The 22952-nt window shown below is 37.5% G+C and overlaps 1 protein-coding gene across 2 annotated transcripts in view; it reads left to right on the top strand.

Annotated features, from left to right (window-relative positions):
- Window positions 1-22952, top strand: part of LOC135110175 (uncharacterized) — a 95385-nt gene that overhangs the window by 18571 nt on the left and 53862 nt on the right. For both annotated transcript variants that reach the window (XM_064022177.1, XM_064022176.1), the window contains exons 2-7: window positions 13793-13911; window positions 14616-14812; window positions 15096-15294; window positions 15954-16103; window positions 16456-16571; window positions 18066-18153. In XM_064022177.1, the coding sequence (XP_063878247.1) occupies window positions 13793-13911; window positions 14616-14812; window positions 15096-15294; window positions 15954-16103; window positions 16456-16571; window positions 18066-18153 (869 nt within the window). The remainder of the gene's footprint in view (window positions 1-13792; window positions 13912-14615; window positions 14813-15095; window positions 15295-15953; window positions 16104-16455; window positions 16572-18065; window positions 18154-22952) is intronic.

Consider the following 22952-nt stretch of genomic DNA (forward strand, 5'->3'; position numbering starts at 1 on the left):
GAGTCACTCTCAAACTAAATTTATCTGTGCTGTATACCTCTCACCTAAGTCCTCTGTCTAAGAAAATCTTTGACTACTTTGACTGCATTCTGACTCTTCCCTTTTGCAGAGATCTCCATTCTTGGAGACTTCAATCTTCACCACCAGCTTTGGCTTTCCTCTCCCTTCACTGACCATCCTGGTGAACTAGCCTTCAACTTTGCTATCCTGCACGACCTAGAGCAAATAATGCAAGACCCTACTCGTATTCTTGAACATTTCCTGACCTCTAATCTTTATGCTTATGCTGTCACCCTCTCTTCTCCGTTGGGCTCCTCCGATCACAATCTCATATCTGTATCTTGTCCTATCGCTCCAATCCCTTCTCAGGATCCCCGTAAGCGAAGGTGCCTCTGGCGTTTTGCCTTTGCTAGGTGGGGGGACCTGAGGAGGTATTTTGCTGATTTTCTTTGGAATGACTACTGCTTCCGTGTCATAGACCTGTCTTTGTGTGCTGAGCGCATAACAGAGGCGATAGTGTCTAGCATGGAGGCGTACATTCCTCACTCTTTCTCTAGACCTAAACCTTCCAAACCTTGGTTTAACACAGCTGGTTCTCATGCTGTATGTGATAGAGAGGTGGCCCACAAAAGGTACTTAAGCCTTCCATTACCAGAATCTCATGCAATTTATATTTCTACCCGGAATCATGCCAAGTCTGTTCTCCAACAAACCAAAAACTCCTTCTTCAACACAAAGTGTCAAAATTTTTCATGATTTAACTCCCCTCGTGACTTCTGGCATCTACCCAAAAAATATCTCCAATAAGTTTGCTTCTTCTTCTTTCCCTCCTTTATTTCAGCCAGATTCTCACCATTGCTATCAAATCTACTTCTAAAGCTAAACTCTTCGTTCAAACCTTTGCTAAAAACTCTACCTTGGACGATTCTGGGCCTGTTCCTCCTCTCCTCCACCTTCTGACTACTTCATGCTACTTATTAAAATTCTTCGCAGTGATGTTTTACATGCCCTCGCTGTCTAAACCCTCGAAAAGCTTATGAACCTGATGGGGTCCCTCCTATTGTTCTCCGAAATTGTGCCTCCGTGCTTGCACCTTGCCTAGTCAAACTCTTTTAGTTCTGTCTGTCAACCTCTCTTCTTGCTGGAAGTTTGCCTACATTCAGCCTGTTCCTAAAAAGGGTGACAGTTTTAATCCCTCAAACTACCGTCCTATTGCTTTAATTTCCTGCCTATCTAAAGTTTTTGAATCTATCCTCAAACATCTATCTTAAACATCTATCATTTCACAACCATCTATTTGATCGCCAGTATGGGTTCCGTCAAGGCCGCTTTCCTTACTGAGTCTTGGTCATCCTCTTTTAGAGGTTTTGCTGAAACTTTTGCTGTTGCCTTGGACATATATATATATATATATATATATATATATATATATATATATATATATATATATATATATATATATATATATATATATATATATATATATATATATATATATATATATATTTTTTTTTTTTTTTTTTTTTTTTTTTTTTTTTATTTATTTATTTTTTTTTTTTTTATGCTTTTGATAGAGTCTGGCACACAGTTTTGATTTCCAGACTACCCTCCAACGGCTTTTATATTTCTCTCTGTAACTTCATCTTAAGCTTCTTTTCTGACTGTTCTAGTGCTGTTGTGGTAGACGTTCACTGTTCTCCTAAATTCTATTAACAATGTTGTTATTTTAGAGTTTTGTTCTGTCACCCACTCTCTTCTTATTATTCATCAATGACCTTCTAAACCAAACGTTTTGTCCTATCCACTCCTATGCTGATGATACCACCCTGCACTTTTCCACGTCTTTTCATAGACGTTCAACCTTTCAGGAAGTAAATATTTCACGCAGGGAAGCCACAGAACGCATGATTTCTGATCTCTCTAAAATTTTTGATTGGAGCAGAGCAAACTTGGTGCTATTCAATACCTCAAAAACTCAATTCCTCCATCTATCAACTCGATACAATCTTCCAGACAGCTATCCCCTCTTCTTCAGTGACACTCAAGTGTCCCCCTCTTCTACGCTGAACATCCTTGGTCTGTCAATTACTTATAATCTGAACTGGAAACTTCACATCTCATCTCTAGCTAAAACAACTATTATGAAGTTAGGTGTTCTGAGACGTCTCCGCCAGTTTTTCTCACCCCCCTAGCTGCTAACTCTGTACAACGGCCTTATCCGTCCATGTATGGAGTATGCTTCACATGTCTGGGTGGGGGTGGGATTCCACTCATACCGCTTTTCTAGACAGGGTGGAATCAAAAGCTTTTCGACTCATCAACTCCTCTCCTCTAACTGACTTCAGCCTCTCTCTCATCGCCGCAATGTTGCATCTGCAGCTGTCTTCTACCGCTATTTTCATGCTAACTGCTCTTCTGATCTTGCTAACTGCATGCTTCCCCTCCTCCTGCGGCCTCGCTGTGCAAGACATTCTTCTTTTTCTCACCCCTATTCTGTCCACCTCTCTAATGCAAGAGTTTACCAGTATTCTCATTCAGCTCTTTCTCTGGTAAACTCTGGAACTCCCTGCATGCTCCTGTATTTCCACCTTCCTATGACTTGAATTTCTTCAAGAGTGAGGTTTCATGTCAGGTCAGGGTTCCTCAGTCTCAGGTCAGGGTTCCTAGTGAACGGACGTGTTTAGTGAGCAGTGACCTGACGCTAATATAGCTGGCGAGTGTAGACATGGCGCCTTGTGTTGCTGAGTCGTCTGGTTGTGTTAGTTCTCCTGTTCTCGAGCCCTTCGTTGCGAAGGTCTCAGAGGTGAAGGCTGAGTTCCATGGAAGGATCTCGGAGGTGCAGGCTGAGTTTCGTGAGAGGATTTCAGACCTGCAGGCTGAGTTTTGTGAGAGGATCCCAGCACTTGTGGGAGGGTCGTGCCCCACCGTCACCTTACCTAGTAAGGCGACGAAGGAGCACTGGTCGGTTGTGTGCAGGGCAGCCAATAGGGTGAAGCTCCTCAGGGTGCCTTGCGTTGAGACGAAGAATCCCTTCAGTGTGCTGGAGGAAGTGAAGGAGATGGAGGTGGACATGGCGGGAGGAGACAAGGAGGAGGGGGCAGATGCAGTTACCCTGCCCCAAGGTAGAATGGTTGTGTTTGGTGATAGTTAGGTTAGGCACTTAGATAGTGCGTTCTGTGCTAGGGATAGGAAGCGTAGGTCGAGGGTATGTTTGCCTGGGGCCGGGATAGGGAAGGTAGCTGATAGGACAGACACGTGCTTGGAAAAAGATGGGACCAAGCCCATTATTTTTCTCAGTGATGGAGGGAATGAACTTGGTAAGGTCAGGAGTAAGGAACTTATCGGGAGGTTTCGACAGGCTTTGGACAGGATTAGGGACAAGGGAGGGAACCCTGTGGTATGTGGTGTCTTGCCGAGGAGGGGAGTAGGTGCTGAGTGGCTGTCCAGGGCTATTACAGTGAATCGCAGGCTCGTGAATCATTGTAAGAGTAATGGATGGACGTTCATCGACAACTGGGACCTCTTCTATGGTAGGGACACCTTGTACTCCCGGGATGGAGTGCATTTATCACGCCAAGGTGTTCGGGTTTTGGCCGGAACACTCGAGCGGGAGATAACTGCACTCCAGCGCTTTTTTCATTAGTCGGGAGGGAAGAAGGGGTTGTGAGGAGAAAACGAAGGACAAATTAGTTAAATCTAGAAAGGTAGCTAGCTCAGGGAAAGTAAGAAATAGCTTAAGTGTTTACTACACGAACTGTAGATATATTTTGAATAAAATAGACTTGCTTAGAGGAATAGCGTGTGTAGAGAAACTTAATATAATTGCTTTAACTGAAACTTGGTTATTTCATCTGGTTCTGGTGTCTTGAACATTTTTAGCATATCTATCTCCTGTTCCACTATCTCCCTAGTTATGAAAATATCTGTCAGCTTCTCATTCTCATCTGCTCTAAACATCTGTTCACTATCTGGCATATCCTGCATGTTTTCCTGGGTGAAGATAGTTAAAAAATACTCATTCAGAATTTTACTAATTTCCCCACAACTAACCAGCTCCCCATTTGCTGCCTTTAATGGACCTATAGTATCCTTATTCTTCATCCTGTATACCTGATATTGTCTTTGCCTGGCTGGCTACCTTTAATTCATAATTGCCCTTAGCTTTCCTCGTTACCTTCCTGACTGTTCTAACTAATTCATTATATTGTGACCTTAAAACTTCTTCACCTGCCCTTAATCTCTTATATATACTTCTCTTACGCCCTATATAATGTTTTAACCTAGCAGTCATCCATTTAGGGTAATTTTTCTGTCGTTCCCGGATAACAGATCAGTTCCACCAGGATGATGGGATGACAGTACGCTGATACAAATACTCTGGCATACTTGGCTTACATCCATAATCTGTTGATAAATCGTCGTCAGAGGCAAATAACATTCGGATGGAAGTTTTTATTGAAAAGTAGATAAACAAATAGTCTCTTAAAGATGTAGAAAATCGCTTAAACTTATTTTTCTTTTCTTTTTACTCTAAATTTCATAGCAGCATTTACCGTTACCTAATATAACTAACATCACAATAAAAAGTATATATATTTTTTTTTACTCATCCAATTGACTAATTGGTAGTATACTACGTTAGCCATCGTAAACCAACTTCTTGCCTATTTCCTATTTCTTGCCTATAATACCTATTTCGGTATTTCCTATGATTCACTTCTTTCAAGAGGGAAGTCTCAAGACACATCATTAGAAGGATGGATAATCCTTTTGGTTACTTTTTTTCTCCTTTCCTTGGGGACTAGCGCTTTTTTTTCCCCTCTCCTTGAGGATTACCATCTCAGAGAACCTTTTATAAATATATAAAAATTAATAAATAAAAATAAAAAAGAGCCTTTTCTATATATATATATATATATATATATATATATATATATATATATATATATATATATATATATATATATATATATATATATATATATATATATATATATATATATATATATATATACATATATATATATATATATATATATATATATATATATATATATATATATATATATATATATATATATATATATATATATATATATATATATATATATATATATATATATATATATATATATATATATATATATATATATATATATATATATATATATATATATATATATATATATATATATATATATATATATATATATATATATATATATATATATATATATATATATATATATATATATATATATATATATATATATATATATATATATATATATATATATTGTTGCTATTGGTCATTGCTTTACTTATTTCTAAGCAAAGCAATTATATGCAGCGTACTCTGCTGTACGAGACACAGTTATGAAATTTACCGAGTCTTCGCACATAAATCACATTACAAGCATTGCGAGAAAGCACACAAACATCACAGATACTAGTACGTGACTCAACACCGTTACCGTTCAGTGACTGCGATGCGTTATTTGACGGTCTCTCACAACAGGTGAATGAAAAGTGGCACCACTATGAAGCAGTACATAATCTAAGGAGGCAGACTAACTGCAGAGAAACGGCACTCTGCATACCACACAAGTTTTTTCTACCATGCAGACGTCATGCAGGAAAGTAGCTCCATACTTCCTTATTCTCACAAGCTTAACTAGGACCGACGTGGACTAAAACAGACTGTAAAAAGTTAGGGCCAGGGAAGTGGTCACCTCAAACCCAATGGGTGGGTGGAGATAAACATTCAGAAAATTGTTGCTCCTTTAATGCATATCCACACCAGAGAATGGCCCCCAGAGAATGGGGGCAGAGTTGGGGAGGGAGGGATGGCAGAGAAGGCTTCCGGCCGTCTGTACAACAGGTAAGGCCAACAGCCCAACTAAAAGGCTGTGTGGAGGCTGGCAGGCGGTCCCTGCTGGGATAACAGCTGAGATAAGGCAGGCGAGTAATGGCGATGTGTCAGCCACCACCCTGGAGTGTCTGCCGTAGTGTGAACTGGTGCTAGGGCAGGCAGGTTCCTGGCCGAATAGAGACTGGCTCAGGGTCCGTATTTATAAAGCTTTCCTAAGTGAGACATAAGTCGTCACCTAATCTCCCCATTGTTATGGTGCGACATAGGCGGTAGAGGCACGACTCGGCTACCCCTTGTCTCTAGCTCGACTTAGCGTACTGCCCACCGCAATATATGGCAGAAATTTACGTACATTTATTCCAGTTATTGTGAAATGAACAAATAAATATATTTTATGCATCTCTGCAATAATAAAACTATTACTTGAAATTTAGGTATATTTGAAAAAGAACATAATAGTATTCCCAACCTCGATCGACCCGACGCAAACAACCATGCACGTGGCTTACGCAGCGCGCAGCTCGAAAATCGAGTATGTTCTTAGTTTTATGCTGTTCCAAGAACGAAATGGAGCTAACAGACACAACCACCGAAGAAGAGGAGAAGCAATAAATGAAGAATTAGTAGAACAGTCCGTCTTGTAGAGCTCTACAAGGAGAAGGCACCCAGGGGAAAATTCTCTGAGGTTAGGTGTTCTGCCACGGCTAAAACCAAGGCATGGAAGAAAATTACAAGTCTCCTGGGTGAGCACTCCAATGGCCGTGAAAGATCAATCAAGTAATGCCAGAAGAGTTGGTAAACAGCTCTGTCTGTCCTTAAGGCCAAAAAGGTGGAATTCAAGAAGGCCCAACATGGAACAAATAAGATTTGTATTATTTAATTCTTTCATGCTTAATTGTATGGAACTCTTACCCATGAATATGCATGTACTAATGCATACTTTAAATATGCATTAGTACTCTATGACCTTGCTTGTTCCAAATAGCTTTTCGGTAACATTTATGACGGGCACATCTTTTCAGGTGAAACCAAGGTATTTCGTACAGTTTGATATTTTCAACAATTCTAACCATCATTTCTGCTCAAATAAATAAATTCAACCTTGCAACCTAATGTAACCTAATATAACCTAAATTAACTGAGCATAACTTTAGATATGTAAATTTTCATTCATTTAAAGAATAATTTCTAATGTTGATATTCATTTATGGATGGTGTGTCTAGGGTTGAAAATATTCGCAACGATGAGATATAACAATCTGTAATGGCATAGCTTATCCCTGTCCACTTGTAAAATCAAACTGGCTTTTCTTCCATTAGCCTATTGAAGATACTCAGATATAAAGAAAGATCTAAGCAAACACAAGACAGTGGTGTAAACTAATAAGCTAAGCTTCTAAGGTATTACTGTTTTTTTTTTATTATTTTTTTTTTTATTTCTGGACAGCAAAGTCTATATTGCTATCTATTATGGAAGCCAATAGTGAAACACTGAATATGAGTGGATATTGATAGCCACTTTAGTAATGGGTCTGTTGATTTATTGTTGTTTATTGCTGTGGTCCCACTGCCACTGTTTATTTATCTGTTGTTTATTGCTGTGGTCCCAGTGCCTCCGCCATGTTATGATTCGACATAGTGACGCTGTTCCTCCTTCCACCCAAACATAGCGGAAGCGCCAGTTTATGATTCACCAAAGTGAGACATAAGACTTATGTTTCAGATAAATCAAGGTGTCCGCCATCTTGAGGACTATGTTTCACTTACGTCGAACCATTGTTTTATAAATACCGGCGCAGGTTCCCATATCGGCCGGTAGCGAGCTTTACGGAGAGACAGGTAAAGAAAGCCAGAAGAATGGTGGTGATGTTTCGGCCGCCACCCTAAGATGTCTGACGTAGTGTGGTGGCGGGGCCCCAAACTACGACTTGGTCAAAAGGCAGACGCTCTCGGAGTCGCTCCGAATCGAGGAGCTTGGACACAGACAGAGTCGCAGACCCAAGGCTCCAAAGCGATGGGACAAAAGAAACTTCGAAGCACAACACGAACCAGCGATGTTCAAAAGGCTGCCTTGTCTCGAAGTATCAAGTACCTCAATACCCCATTGATTGAGAAGGAAGTGATGGTTCACCCATTGGGATGATGATGTTCTTAAGTACAAAATTTCAGTTACCCGCGAAAGAAAGAAAGAAAGAAAGAGAGAGAGAGAGAGAGAGAGAGAGAGAGAGAGGAGAGAGAGAGAGAGGAGAGAGAGAGAGAGAGAGAGAGAGAGAGAGAGAGAGAGAGAGAGAGGAAAAGCACATCTTGTGTCACCGACCCGTCTGTGTGCTGAGCGCTCAACTGGTGATAGTGACTCGTATTGAAGGCGTGTATTACTTACTCTTTCTCTCATCTTAAACCTTCCAAACTTTGGTTTAACTCAGCTCACCTAAATCTCATATCCTTTATATTTATGCCTGGAATCATGCCAAGATTCCAGCCATCCAAAAACTCATCAACAGAAAATATCAAAATCCTTCTAGATATAATTGTCCTCATGACTTTTGGCGTCTCGTTAATAATGTTTCTAATAACTTTACTTCTTCATTTTTCCATCCTTTATTTCAACCTGATGGCACTACTGCCATCTCATCTATCTCTTTTTGCAGTGAAGGATAACAGGGTGCATGTCGCACAATCAGGCAGTGTGATCAGTGTTTTTGTGTGTTCTACTTCCTCTACTGCATCATTTCATAATGGAACTATAAAGACATTATGTGAGTGCTAAGTAAGTCCAGTAGCTCGGTCCAGTCTTGTGTTGCGATACGTGAAATTGAAAACGCTAATTTCAACTGATATGGAAAGCAGTTACATGGGGCATTTCAGAGACGGGAAGCATAATATTTTAGATAGGTGGTAAGATTCTCTCTCTCTCTCTCTCTCTCTCTCTGAGACATGGTAATCCCACTACTGTCTGCTACTTTAATCTTAGAGGTCGCGATAGTGAGTGATTTCACATGGAAGTTGCCACGGCAACGGACTTCCACCCTCCACTCCACAACGTACCCAACCATCCCCACCTACATCAGCTGTTTTACTGGACATTTGAGTTCAAGGTCATGATTGACAAGTTCATCACCAAAGTTCTGTATACATGCTACCCATGAAACTAGAAAATGAGAGAGAGAGAGAGAGAGAGAGAGAGAGAGAGAGAGAGAGAGAGAGAGAGAGAGAGAGAGAGAGAGAGAGATTATTATAGCAGTAGTAGGATTACGATGACTCTGAGAGAGAGGAACGAAGGAAGAAAGATAATTGTACATGACAATAATAGAAATACGTTAACTCAGAGAGAGAGAGAGAGAGAGAGAGAGAGAGAGACAGGAACGAAGGAGGAAAGATCACTGTAACAGACAATAATATAATTGCGATGACTCAAAGAGAGAGAGAGAGAGAGAGAGAGAGAGAGAGAGAGAGAGAGAGAGAGAGAGAGAGAGAGAGAGAGAGAGAAATAAAAAAAAAATTTGATTCATAACAAACATCCATTTCAAAATTTATTTTGATTATGTAAGTGGCCTCAAATCACAATAGATTCCGCAAAGTTGTAGTATCAATCATTGGCTTTATCATTTCATATGAATTTCAGCTGTTTTCCTTCCAATCACGAATAATCACTTTAAAATATAATTTTGCTGTTGCCTGTTTTGCATTAAAACTGGACTACTAAATGAAACCAACTTCAAAAGGGCGGAATTTGGGGAAAGCGTTTTGGTGTGATACATGTCAGTTGAGTCCCAGGGCCAGATCCTCGTAACACTTTTTCAGTGTGGATAAAACTCGATTAGCTAAGTAAGCAGGTATTCATCCATTGCAAACCCACAGTAGTATTCATAACATCTACCTGGAGGTTCATAAATCTCTCTCTCTCTCTCTCTCTCTCTCTCTCTCTCTCTCTCTCTCTCTCTCTCTCTCTCTCTCTCTCTCTCTCTCTACATTATCTATTGAAACAATAATAATAATTATTATTATTATTATAATAGTAATAATAATAATAATAATAATAATAATAATAATAATAACATTAATAATAGTAATTATGTGTGTGTGTGTGTGTGTGTGTGTGTGTGTGTGTTGCATACTATTAAAATACAGGGTGCAACCCGAAGCATCTACCTTGATAAAAAGGTGAATCCACCGCTCCCGTCAGTAGATATTATCAAGCTTTCATTATGAAAACTAAGCCTACCATGGTGTTCACGAGACATTGCTGCTAATCAAGAACATGACCGAATTACCAGTTCAAGGGAAATCATTGCTCTCCTTGTCTCCCTGCACTCCACTGTTACACGAGCAAGCTTTATTTCGTCACTCATCAGCGCCAGCATATTTTTGTATTGTTACGTTACCAATAAAATAACGAAATATGCTGATTCCGAGACAGTGATTGATAATTCAATGCTACCAACATTACGGGGACAATGGAAAGAAAATGTTTACTCACTTTTATTTATTGATTCTTTTTTTTTCATATTTCTAAGCACAATCTACTGTAACCAATCTATACTCTAGAGATGCAGCGATGTTTTCTGAACTCGACGATAGGTTCAGTTTTCCTAATCATCATCTGGTAGCTTGATGAAACCAGACATAACCGTGTGATATCCAGCTTCCTCTCTTCCTCTGCATAATATCATTCAAGGATGGCTGCTGCGCCTGTCGCGCGGTGTGAATGTGCATGTGCGTGCGTCTGTGTATGTGCTGAATATATCCATATGATGTGAAACGCCGATAGTGATGTGGAAAAAGCAGATTACTCTTGCTTTTGTTTTCAATATTCGCTATATTATATATTGCTTTATATTCGCTATATTATTATTATTATTATTATTATTATTATTATTATTATTATTATTATTATTATTATTATTATCATTATTATTATTATTATTATTACTTTAATTATTAAATATATATCCTTATGAATGTGTAAACATTTAAATTCATACATAACTTGGATGTAATGTTTACACCTGTAAATTTTGTATACATATCTACTATGTTTTTCAATGGAGGTTTAATTATTCTGCTTTCATTTAGGTTATTTATAATTTTCCTCTTTTCTTGATTTTTCCTCTTTTCTTATTATTCCTAAAACCTATTGTCAATAAAGCTTTTTACTTGCAAAGGGCTGTTTGACCACTCTGTATTGCATTTGATGTACGTATATGAGGCAAACATAAAGTGTTGGAGAGAGAGAGAGAGAGAGAGAGAGAGAGAGAGAGAGAGAGAGAGAGAGAGAGAGAGAGAGAGAGAGAGAGAGAGAGAGACTCTACAGAGCACTGTGGTTAATCAGTAAGTCTTATTCATAGATATCTGCATCTGTACTGTGCTGCTGCCGATCTTACGTTTCAATTAAAACAGCGTTTCCTAAGATACTTGCGGCCAGATAAAAAAAATAAATAAATAAAATAAAATAAAAAAATGAAAAAAACGTTTGTGACTATTTGCTTCTTTGTGCGTAGATATTACTAGTTGTTGGTCTACCAACCAGAATGTTCTGTCATGACATCATGAAGTACTGATGTAATTTACTAATTTTGTTGAAGTTGTCTTAACTTTTATTTTATAAGATTTGGAGATATACTATTTTTTAAACAATCATGTATCAATTTTGGTTAGAAACACCGCACATGTTGGATGAAGTCAATAAAGTGAAGTATTTTTTTATTGTGTTTTTCTTCTTCTTTTAATTTTTATCATGGTATAAATAATGGTTTATTAAAAATATGCAATGCACAGTAACTTTAGGGTATATGAACTGCCATTTCAACTTTCCATTGCTGTACAGAAAATCGTTCATATGGAGGTGTTAATAGGCCCTTTAATAACAGTGTATGTGTGTTGTGTGTCTTCAGTGTGTGTTCTGAGCTTCATGTGTGGAAGAGATTTTATCTTAAAAATAGTATTGGGTTCTTTTGAATATTTACTTTCTTCATCTATTATTATTGTTATTATTATTATTATTATTATTATTATTATTATTATTATTATTATTATTATAAAAATAATGTTAATTATTATTATTTTTATTATTATTATTATCATTATAATTATTATTGCTGTTGTTATTGTTATCTTTATGATTACTATATATATATATATATATATATATATATATATATATATATATATATATATATATATATATATATATATATATATATATATATATATATATATATATATATATATATTTTATTTTTTTTTTTTTCAATGCAGCTGCTACATATATAGGATATTAAGTATTTCACTTTATAATCCATCATAAAGTAAAAAAAAGAAAAAAAATGAATAAAAAAAAAAATAAATAAATACGGTTATTGTTACGACCACAGTTCCCAGCCCCTTCACAGAGCTGCCACACCTGAACTAGCTTCCCTAAACCACCTCTTACATGAACTCAGCATGGGAGTCAAATACGGATGTACAGGATTCCTCTTGAATTCTGCATCCTTTTCACAACTGATAGTAATGCCAGGTCACACCTAATGAGGTCATCACTCTGTTTTACCTACCTACAGACAAGGGAAATACACACTTAACTCCCACAGCTGTGAAAGGATCAGCAACCACCTCTAAGGAGAAACAATTATAAAGAACAATAACACATATATGGTCAAGGTATAAAAACCCACTGGACAATCGCCCTCATAACAATTCTCCCACTGTCCAATAGCATGTTAAAGCACTCTTGCTGAGTAGTGTCGTTTACAGCCTCCTGGACAGCAGACCTGATCAAGGCCTGTGGACGGAGTAAATTTCACTACACTGCTAATTACTTAAGTCCTCTGCAAGTCAAGCACCCTCCACGAGGCTGACAAAGTAGCATTTAACAATAAACAGTTTCACTAACAAGAGAGACGACTACACACAAGGGCCCACGATCACAGGAGGGTAATTCACCGCTCACAGTACAAGAACTGGGCCCGAACGCACACGTAGCCAAGGAGTCATTTCCTTGGGTCAGAGTGTTATATGCAACTACATTCCCTGACAGGCTACTATGGAGACTCTTATACTAAATAAGTAGACTGGAGCATACGACTGGTAATGACTCATTTATCCCCTTAAAGCAACTGACCTAACTATAATCCCGCCTCAGTCTCCGTCAGATATTATTGCGTGTCTCAATACGTCTATTCCATCTAAGCACTGAGTAGTGACTGGGGAAAAGCACGCCCAACACTTCCCCACTTTGCAGCTATGGGGAGGTAGGGAGAGTACAATAGAGGGGGGGGGAAGGGGTGGCGTCATACACCCAACCGCTTGCTACACTCTACCCCGCGCTGGTTTATATGAATAAAACACTTCACTTCTAAAAATTTTAATGATTAATTAATTTACTGTCAGGAGCAACTTCTGTGCTAAATACTGGCTGAGACTCAACTCGAATGGACAAAGGAAGGTAAGGAAGGTTATGTGGGGAATATAATTGACTACACAGATAAATGATATTCTAGAAACTTCAGGCTAGGTATGCTACGTTTCAGAGCTGCATCCAAGTCTCGTCCCCAGCCTCTCTCTCTCTCTCTCTCTCTCTCTCTCCTTACTTATTTTTTTTCTCAGTCGTTCTTACTTCTTTCCTCGTTTCATATCCCGTTATCTTGCTGCACACAACATTATATTGATTTTCTTTATGATAAAAATCGTGAAAGAAAAAATAAATAAATGGGAGGTGGAGGCAAAACACCTAAGACATCCATGAAAGTGCTTTCTTAGAATATACTCATTGCCGCCAGATGTAAGCACCGCCTCTGTCTTCTAAACTAACCCACACCATTACTTATTTTTTAAAAGTTCCTTGTTTGGGGTTGATGGCTTATTCCATCTTTCTTCCATTCTTTATTTCCCTATGTAACACTGATCGGTTTTCTTCCCTGCCAGTATGTGTTGTGCTGGTGTCTGCCGTGGTAGGTGAGAGGAGACTCTCCCCAGCTATCCAGGCTTTGGCTGATGAATACTTCAGTTGGCGAATGAAGGACATGCCCGAATTTGCGTCGTTTGTGAGTGTTTGCCACCTTGCTTTTGTCAGCAGTCCTGATTACTTTTTATCATTAGAGTAAAAAAAAAACATTTACTGACCAAAGGATAGTTTCTTAAGATACATCGACATTCATTTCTGTTTGTCTACCTTGTCTAAGTTGCTGCTATTACCACTATTACTACTACTACTACTACTACTGCTGCTAGTAGTAGTAATAGTATTGCTGCTGCTGCTGCTGCTGCTGCTATTACTACTACTACAGACACACACACATAGTGTGAACAATGAGACGTGAGAGAAAAACATGATCACAGGAACGGTAGAATTAGTGGTCGGAAAGATAAGAAAAGATAAATATATAAACAAATGAAAAAAATAATATATATATATATATATATATATATATATATATATATATATATATATATATATATATATATATATATATATATATATATATATGGACTATCATCAAGGCAGACAGAAGGAATAGAAGCAGTAACTACGGTATTAATTACATTTTCTGAATTTTCTGTTTATTTATTTATTTATTTTTTAATCTTGACATGCTAATTTGAAATCTTGCTTCTGTTGCATAACAACTTGCTCGCATGCCGAATTTCTTTCTCATATTCCTTTGACATTCCTATCACTCTCGATTATCCTCATTGCTTTTCAACTAGCTTTATTTCTTCTCGAGTTTATCATCAGTATTTTCTCCAGGTCGGTATCCATGACTATGATGACCAGCTGGATGACATGTCCCTCTCGGCTTACCAGAATCGCTTTGAAAAGAGCCAGATATTTTTCCAGCGTGCCGTGGATTTGAGGATGAACACCTCTACCCATGAGGACGAACTCAACCTCAAGATCCTTGAATCGGAACTTCTCACATTCATTGACGGTTTTCCTTACTATGGGTAATATTGAAGATTTCACTTTACGGTTTACTTATTTTTATACATCTTAATCCTTTCACTGCTATTTAGCACACCTTTCCTAATCATTATAAATATTTTATCTTAGTCTACAGGTACCACCAAACATACTAGCTTGAAACGACAAAATGTATTTTTTTATTTATTTATTTTATTTTATTTTTATTTATTTTTTCCTTCTTGTAGGTGCTTATAAAGATTCCATACATTGCTTTTAATGCTGTTAATTGTTCCATGTCGTTGATACTGGCTTTTCAATTCTTAGATTTTTAGCGCCACTGACGTTCAGTGAGGGTGTTCATGTGGACCTGAAGCGTCTCATCTCATGGATGGTCTTCGAGACAACTGACGACTATGAGAAATTGTTGTCTCGATACAGCAAGCTTCCTCAGCAGCTGAGCCAAATCCAAATGCTGATGGAGGAAGGCGTCCGTCAAGGAATTGTAAACCATGCCATTTCAATGGTGAGTATAACGAATGAATCAGTAGATAAATAAATAAAACTACTACTACTACTACTACTACTACCACTACTACTACTACTACTACTGCTACTACTACTGCTACTAACTTGAATCCATAGCTTCATCAACATTACCCATTGTCTCCAGCTGCCAAGACGTCCATATTTTATTTATTTATTTATTATTGTTATTATTATTTTTATTTTTTGTTTTTTTTTAAAGCACAGGAAATAAAACATTTTTTCACAATAAAAATAATTTACAGGCCTCACTTTATGCTGAGCTATCATCACAGTTATTTCAACCTGATTTATCCGTTTTCTATGTCTCATATATATTTCAAATGAAGGCTCTTATAATATTACTTTCTTTTTGAGGAACAACTAATCTTTGTGAATTTTTCTGTTGATATTTTTTTTTCAAAAAGAAGAGTTGATATTGTTCCTCTTCTGCAACATGTCTTGATCCTGATGACATTCTTAGTAATTTGCAAGTTAGTGGAATGAAGGCATTATATTCTTACAGTAAGAATAGTCGTATTTGACCACTGGCATAGTAAACATACTTGCCGCTCAGCAGTCAGAGTTGCTTGTAAGCTTTCTATTGGACCTTCAATACCTTGTTTCTTCTTGTGAGAGTTCAAACTACTTGTTCTTCAGAAAGGAGTATCGCAGAATTTGGGAAGGTATGTAGTGGAAACTGCTGAGGAGTCTCCACTGTGGGAAGCGTTGATTGACTTCCCCGAAGAATTCACCGAGGAGCAAATTTCTCAATTACAGGAACGGGGAAGAATCATTATCACCCAGCAGGTCAGTTGAATGACAAAAATTTATATACTCATACATATTTATCGTTATAAAATCACATTGACATCTTTGTATGTGCCACTTTACAAACTTTTGTGCACTTACCCTCCAGTCTTGAATGATAGTTTGGCTTTCTTCTTTAAGGAATGGCAATGCAGTGGGTATTTTCTTTTTTTTTTTAATTTTCTTTTGTCCATGCATTGCCCTTCTTGCGAAAAAAAATTGATAAAATAAAATAAAATATTCACCTTTCTCTCTCTCTCTCTCTCTCTCTCTCTCTCTCTCTCTCTCTCTCTCTCTCTCTCTCTCTCTCTCTCTCTCTCTCTCTCTCTCTCTCTCTCTCTCTCTCTCTCAGGTCTCGCCGGCTTTTCAACAACTACGTGAGTTCATTGACACAAAGTACACGACCCGTCCTGAGATATCTGTCACCAGCCTCCCAGATGGCGAGGCACGCTACAACCAGCTCGTCAGGTAATTATAAGTGACTTGTGCTCACACTTAGTCCAAGTGATGAGAGTGACACAAATGTCTCAACAGAACCGATGGGTCTGTTGTGAATGTAATTATATATATATATATATATATATATATATATATATATATATATATATATATATATATATATATATATATATATATATATATATATATATATATATATATATATATATATATATATATATATATATATATATATATATATATATATATATATATATATATATATATATATATATATATATATAAAAGGGGCACTTGCCAAGGGCTAAAGGAGAATTAAAAAGAAAAAATAGATAGATAATAGATAAATAATATATATATATATATATATATATATATATATATATATATATATATATATATATATATATATATATATATATATATATATATATATATATATATATATATATATATATATATATATATATATATATATATATATATATATATATATATATATATATATATATATATATATATATATATATATATATATATATATATATATATATATATATATATATAATCTTTAAAACGAAAGCCAAAAGGTTTATCAAAATTGGATGATAAATGTCTTAAAATGTCCCTCTTGAAAAAAGCTCAAATCATAGGATGTAGGAAATAATGCAGATGCAGCCAGGGAGTTCCAGAGTTTGCCATAAAGCAAAAGTTTCATGCGATCACTAATGCAATTCAGTATTTGCATCTCACATCCATGATGGCATGGTAATAGAGAAGTTAATAAAAAAAATAAGTGGAAATTAGAATAATAATGTTAGTTGAAAAATGCAAAATTTATGACTGCAAAGATCAAAATAGTTACTTATTCACATATTTTAGGAAATAATGAGAATGTTTAAGGGAATATATATATATATATATATATATATATATATATATATATATATATATATATATATATATATATATATATATATATATATATATATATATATATATATATATATAAAGTAACAAGAATAATTTTGTGGAAAAATGTGAAATTTTTGAATACAAAAACTTGCGTATTTACTCATTTACATATTTAGGGAAGAAATATAAATTTATCAATGTTGAACGAATTGAAGAAAAAGCATAAAAAAAAAACAATGAAACTATAAAATTAAATTAATATCCTCACTGTACCTGATGCTTTGCCTGTGTTGCACCATGCAGACTCTTAAACGTGAACTGATTAATTAAAGTTTTCATTTCTGTGCCGCAACATTGAGGTCATAGGACGCCAGATTTTTTTTTTTTTTTTATAAGTTTAAGATGATAGTGGAAAATTTATTTAAAATAAAAATTTTCTGCAACAAAATATACAATTTCTAAAAAAAAGACAAAAGGGAGTATTAGAGAGAGAGAGAGAGAGAGAGAGAGAGAGAGAGAGAGAGAGAGAGAGAGAGAGAGAGAGAGAGGTGAGTTGAATTGCCTCAATAGTACATTTACCTCTGGCAGGTTCCACACATCCACCAGCACGCCTGTGCCAGAGATCCATCAACTTGGACTTGAAGAGGTCGATCGCATTGAGGCTGAGATGGCAAAAGTAAGAATTTCCTTCATTGTTGGCCTTTTCAAGTTAGTGAAATATAAAATAAAGCTGCAAGAAGCCATCAGGCGTGTATGTGACTGTCCCTATATCTACCTATTTACTCCAGTCATCCTCATTCATAAAACTGTGTAATACCTTTTAAAGCTCCTTCATGACTCAGCGTTAACAACATGATTACTGAGTCTATTCCTTTTACCACTCTCTGAGATCCAATTCCTTCCTGTCTATTTTTAAATGGAACTTCATCAATATTGAACTGATTATTTCTTTTCCATCCTGATTTCTGATCCTGATAGTTTTATTTATATCACCCTAGTTATATTTCTTATGTATTACGCTCATTCGCGTCATTATTATCATTGTCAGTTTCATAATGACTGTAACAAAAAAAAAAATAAAAAATTTGAATATATATATATATATATATATATATATATATATATATATATATATATATATATATATATATATATATATATATATATATATATATATATATATATATATATATATATATATTGTCAGTTTCATAATGACTGTAAAGAAAAGACATTATGCATTAAGTTGAGGTCACGGTTTCTGGTATACTTTCATATAAAGAAAAAAAAAAAAAATTGAATTTTATTTTTTTTTTATTTTTTTTTTGTTTTATGTAGGAAGGATACTGGCCAAGGGCAACAAAAATCTAATAAAAAAAATGCCCACTGAAATGCCAGTCCCTAAAAGGGTCAAAGCAGTGGTCAAAAATTGGTGGATAAGTGTCTTGAAACCTCCCTCTTGAAGGAATTCAAGTCATAGGAAGGTGGAAATACAGAAGCAGGCAAGGAGTTCCAGAGTTTACCAGAGAAAGGGATGAATGATTGAGAATACTGGTTAACTCTTGCGTTAGAGAGGTGGACAGAATAGGAGTGAGAGAAAGAAGAAAGTCTTGTGCAGCGAGGCCGCGGAAGGAGGGGAGGCATGCAGTTAGCAAGATCAGAAGAGCAGTTAGCATGAAAATAGCGGTAGAAGACAGCTAGAGATGCAACATTGCGGCGGTGAGAGAGAGGCTGAAGACAGTCAGTTAGAGGAGAGGAGTTGATGAGACGAAAAGCTTTTGATTCCACCCTGTCTAGAACAGCAGTATGAGTGGAACCCCCCCAGACATGTGAAGCATACTCCATACATGGACGGATAAGGCCCTTGTACAGAGTTAGCAGCTGCGGGGGTGAGAAAAACTGGCGGAGACGTCTCAGAACACCTAACTTCATGGAAGCTGTTTTAGCTAGAGATGAGATGTGAAGTTTCCAGTTCAGATTATAAGTAAAGGACAGACCGAGGATGTTCAGTGTAGAAGAGGGGGATAGTTGAGTGTCATTGAAGAAGAGGGGATAGTTGTCTGGAAGATTGTGTCGAGTTGATAGATGGAGGAATTGAGTTTTTGAGGCATTGAACAATACCAAGTTTGCTCTGCCCCAATCAGAAATTTTAGAAAGATCAGAAGTCAGGCGTTCTGTGGCTTCCCTGCGTGATATGTTTACCTCCTGAAGGGTTGGACGTCTATGAAAAGACGTGGAAAAGTGCAGGGTGGTATCATCAGCATAGGAGTGGATAGGACAAGAAGTTTGTTTTAGAAGATCATTAATGAATAATAAGAAGAGAGTGGGTGACAGGACAGAACCCAGAGGAACACCACTGTTAATAGATTTAGGAGAAGAACAGTGACCGTCTACCACAGCAGCAATAGAACGGTCAGAAAGGAAACTTGAGATGAAGTTACAGAGAGAAGGATAGAAACCGTAGGAGGGTAGTTTGGAAATCAAAGCTTTGTGCCAGACTCTATCAAAGGCTTTTGATATGTCCAAGGCAACAGCAAAAGTTTCACCAAAGTCTCTAAAAGAGGATGACCAAGACTCAGTAAGGAAAGCCAGAAGATCACCAGTCGAGCGGCCTTGACGGAACCCATACTGGCGATCAGATAGAAGGTTGTGAAGTGATAGATGTTTAAGAATCTTCCTGTTGAGGATAGATTCAAAAACTTTAGATAAGCAGGAAATTAAAGCAATAGGACGGTAGTTTGAGGGATTAGAGCGGTCACCCTTTTTAGGAACAGGTTGAATGTAGGCAAACTTCCAGCAAGAAGGAAAGGTAGATGTTGACAGACAGAGCTGAAAGAGTTTGACTAGGCAAGGTGCAAGCACGGAGGCACAGTTTCGGAGAACAATAGGAGGGACCCCATCAGGTCCATAAGCCTTCTGAGGGTTTAGGCCAGCGAGGGCATGGAAAACATCATTACGAAGAATTTTAATACGAGGCATGAAGTAGTCAGAGGGTGGAGGAGAGGGAGGAACAAGCCCAGAATCGTCCAAGGTAGAGTTTTTAGCAAAGGTTTGAGCAAAGAGTTCAGCTTTAGAAATAGATGTGATAGCAGTGGTGCCATCTGGTTGAAGTAGAGGAGGGAAAGAAGAAGAAGCAAAGTTATTGGAGATATTTTTGGCTAGATGCCAGAAATCACGAGGGGAGTTAGATCTTGAAAGGTTTTGACATTTTCTGTTAATGAAGGAGTTTTTGGCTAGTTGGAGAACAGACTTGGCATGGTTCCGGGCAGAAATATAAAGTGCATGAGATTCTGGTGAAGGAAGGCTTAAGTACCTTTTGTGGGCCACCTCTCTATCATGTATAGCACGAGAACAAGCTGTGTTAAACCAAGGTTTAGAAGGTTTAGGACGAGAAAAAGAGTGAGGAATGTACGCCTCCATGCCAGACACTATCACCTCTGTTATGCGCTCAGCACACAAAGACGGGTCTCTGACACGGAAGCAGTAGTCATTCCAAGGAAAATCAGCAAAATACCGCCTCAGGTCCCCCCAACTAGCAGAGGCAAAACGCCAGAGGCACCTTCGCTTAGGGGGATCCTGAGGAGGGATTGGAGTGATAGGACAAGATAAAGATATGAGATTGTGATCGGAGGAGCCCAACGGAGAAGAAAGGGTGACAGCATAAGCAAAAGGATTAGAGGTCAGGAAAAGCTCAAGAATGTTGGGCGTATCTCCAAGACGGTCAGGAATACGAGTAGGGTGTTGCACCAATTGCTCTAGGTCATGGAGGATAGCAAAGTTGTAGGCTAGTTCACCAGGATGGTCAGTGAAGGGAGAGGAAAGCCAAAGCTGGTGGTGAACATTGAAGTCTCCAAGAATGGAGATCTCTGCAAAAGGGAAGAGGGTCAGAATGTGCTCCACTTTGGAAGTTAAGTAGTCAAAGAATTTCTTATAGTCAGAGGAGTTAGGAGAGAGGTATACAGCACAGATAAATTTAGTATGAGAATGACTCTGTAGTCGTAGCCAGATGGTGGAAAACTCGGAAGATTCAAGAGCGTGGGCACGAGAGCAGGTTAAGTCATTGCGCACATAAACGCAGCATCCAGCTTTGGATCGAAAATGAGGATAGAGAAAGTAGGAGGGAACAGAAAAGGGGCTACTGTCAGTTGCCTCAGACACCTGAGTTTCAGTGAGGAAAAGAAGATGAGGTTTAGAAGAGGAGAGGTGGTGTTCTACAGATTGAAAATTAGATCTTAGACCGCGAATGTTGCAGAAGTTAATGAAGAAAAAGTTGAGGGGGGTGTCAAGACACTTAGGGTCGTCGACGGAAAGGCAGTCCGACCTGGGGACATTTATGGTCCCCTCCCCAGATGGGGACTCCGAGGCTGGTGTATATATATATATATATATATATATATATATATATATATATATATATATATATATATATATATATATATATATATATATATATATTGTTATGATCACAGTTCTCAGCCCCTTCACAAAGCTGCTGCACCTGGACTAGCTTCTCCCTACTCACTTCCTACATAACAGGGTGCAGGGCTTAATATGGGCTACAAGGTCCACTTTTGACTCAAGCAATCTTAACAACGGTCGTAACGCCGGGTCACACTAATAAGAACATAAGAACATAAGAAATAAGGGAAGCTGCAAGAAGCGACCAGGCTTACACGTGGCAGTCCCTGTATGAAACACACCTACCTATTTCCATCTGTTATCCCCATCCATAAACCTGTCTAATCTTCTCTTAAAGCTCATTAGTGTCCTACCACTAACTACATGATTACTGAGTCCGTTCCACTCATCTACCACTCTATTTGAGAACCAATTTTTTCCTATCTCCTTCCTAACCCTAAATTTTTCAAGCTTGAACCCGTTATTTCTTGTTCTACCCTGGTTGTTGATCGTAAGAATTTTGCTTACATCTCCCTTGTTATAACCCTCTCCTGAGGTCACCAGCATGTTTTACTCACCTACAGACAAGGGAAATATCCTAATAGCTCTTAATTCCCACAGCTGTAAAAGGATCGAGAAACATGTCTAAGGAGAAACAATTATAACGAGCAATAACACATATATGGCTAAGGTATAAAACCCTGCTGGACAATCGCTCTTAGTAACAAAATTTCTCCCACATTTCAACGACGTGTTATATCTCTCGCCGAATAGTTTTCTTTAATACCTCCTGGATGGCAGGCCTTGTCAGGGCCCGAGGATGAGTTAAAGTTCACTATACAGCTTCTTACGTAAGTATTCTGTCCCTGAGCAGCATCAATCAACAGTAGCATTCAACACAGCAAGCTCATTAAAAAGGGAAACGACTACAGACAAGTGCCCACGAACACACAGAAGGGTAATTCACCACTCACTAAGTCCGCACACACACGCAGCCGAGGAGTCACTGGGTATGGAGTGTATTATAACAACTACAACCCCTGCAGCCCCTGGCAAGGTACTATGGAAACTCCTATA

The sequence above is a fragment of the Scylla paramamosain genome, chromosome 20, assembly GCF_035594125.1.
Source record: "Scylla paramamosain isolate STU-SP2022 chromosome 20, ASM3559412v1, whole genome shotgun sequence".
Lineage (NCBI taxonomy): Eukaryota > Metazoa > Arthropoda > Malacostraca > Decapoda > Portunidae > Scylla > Scylla paramamosain.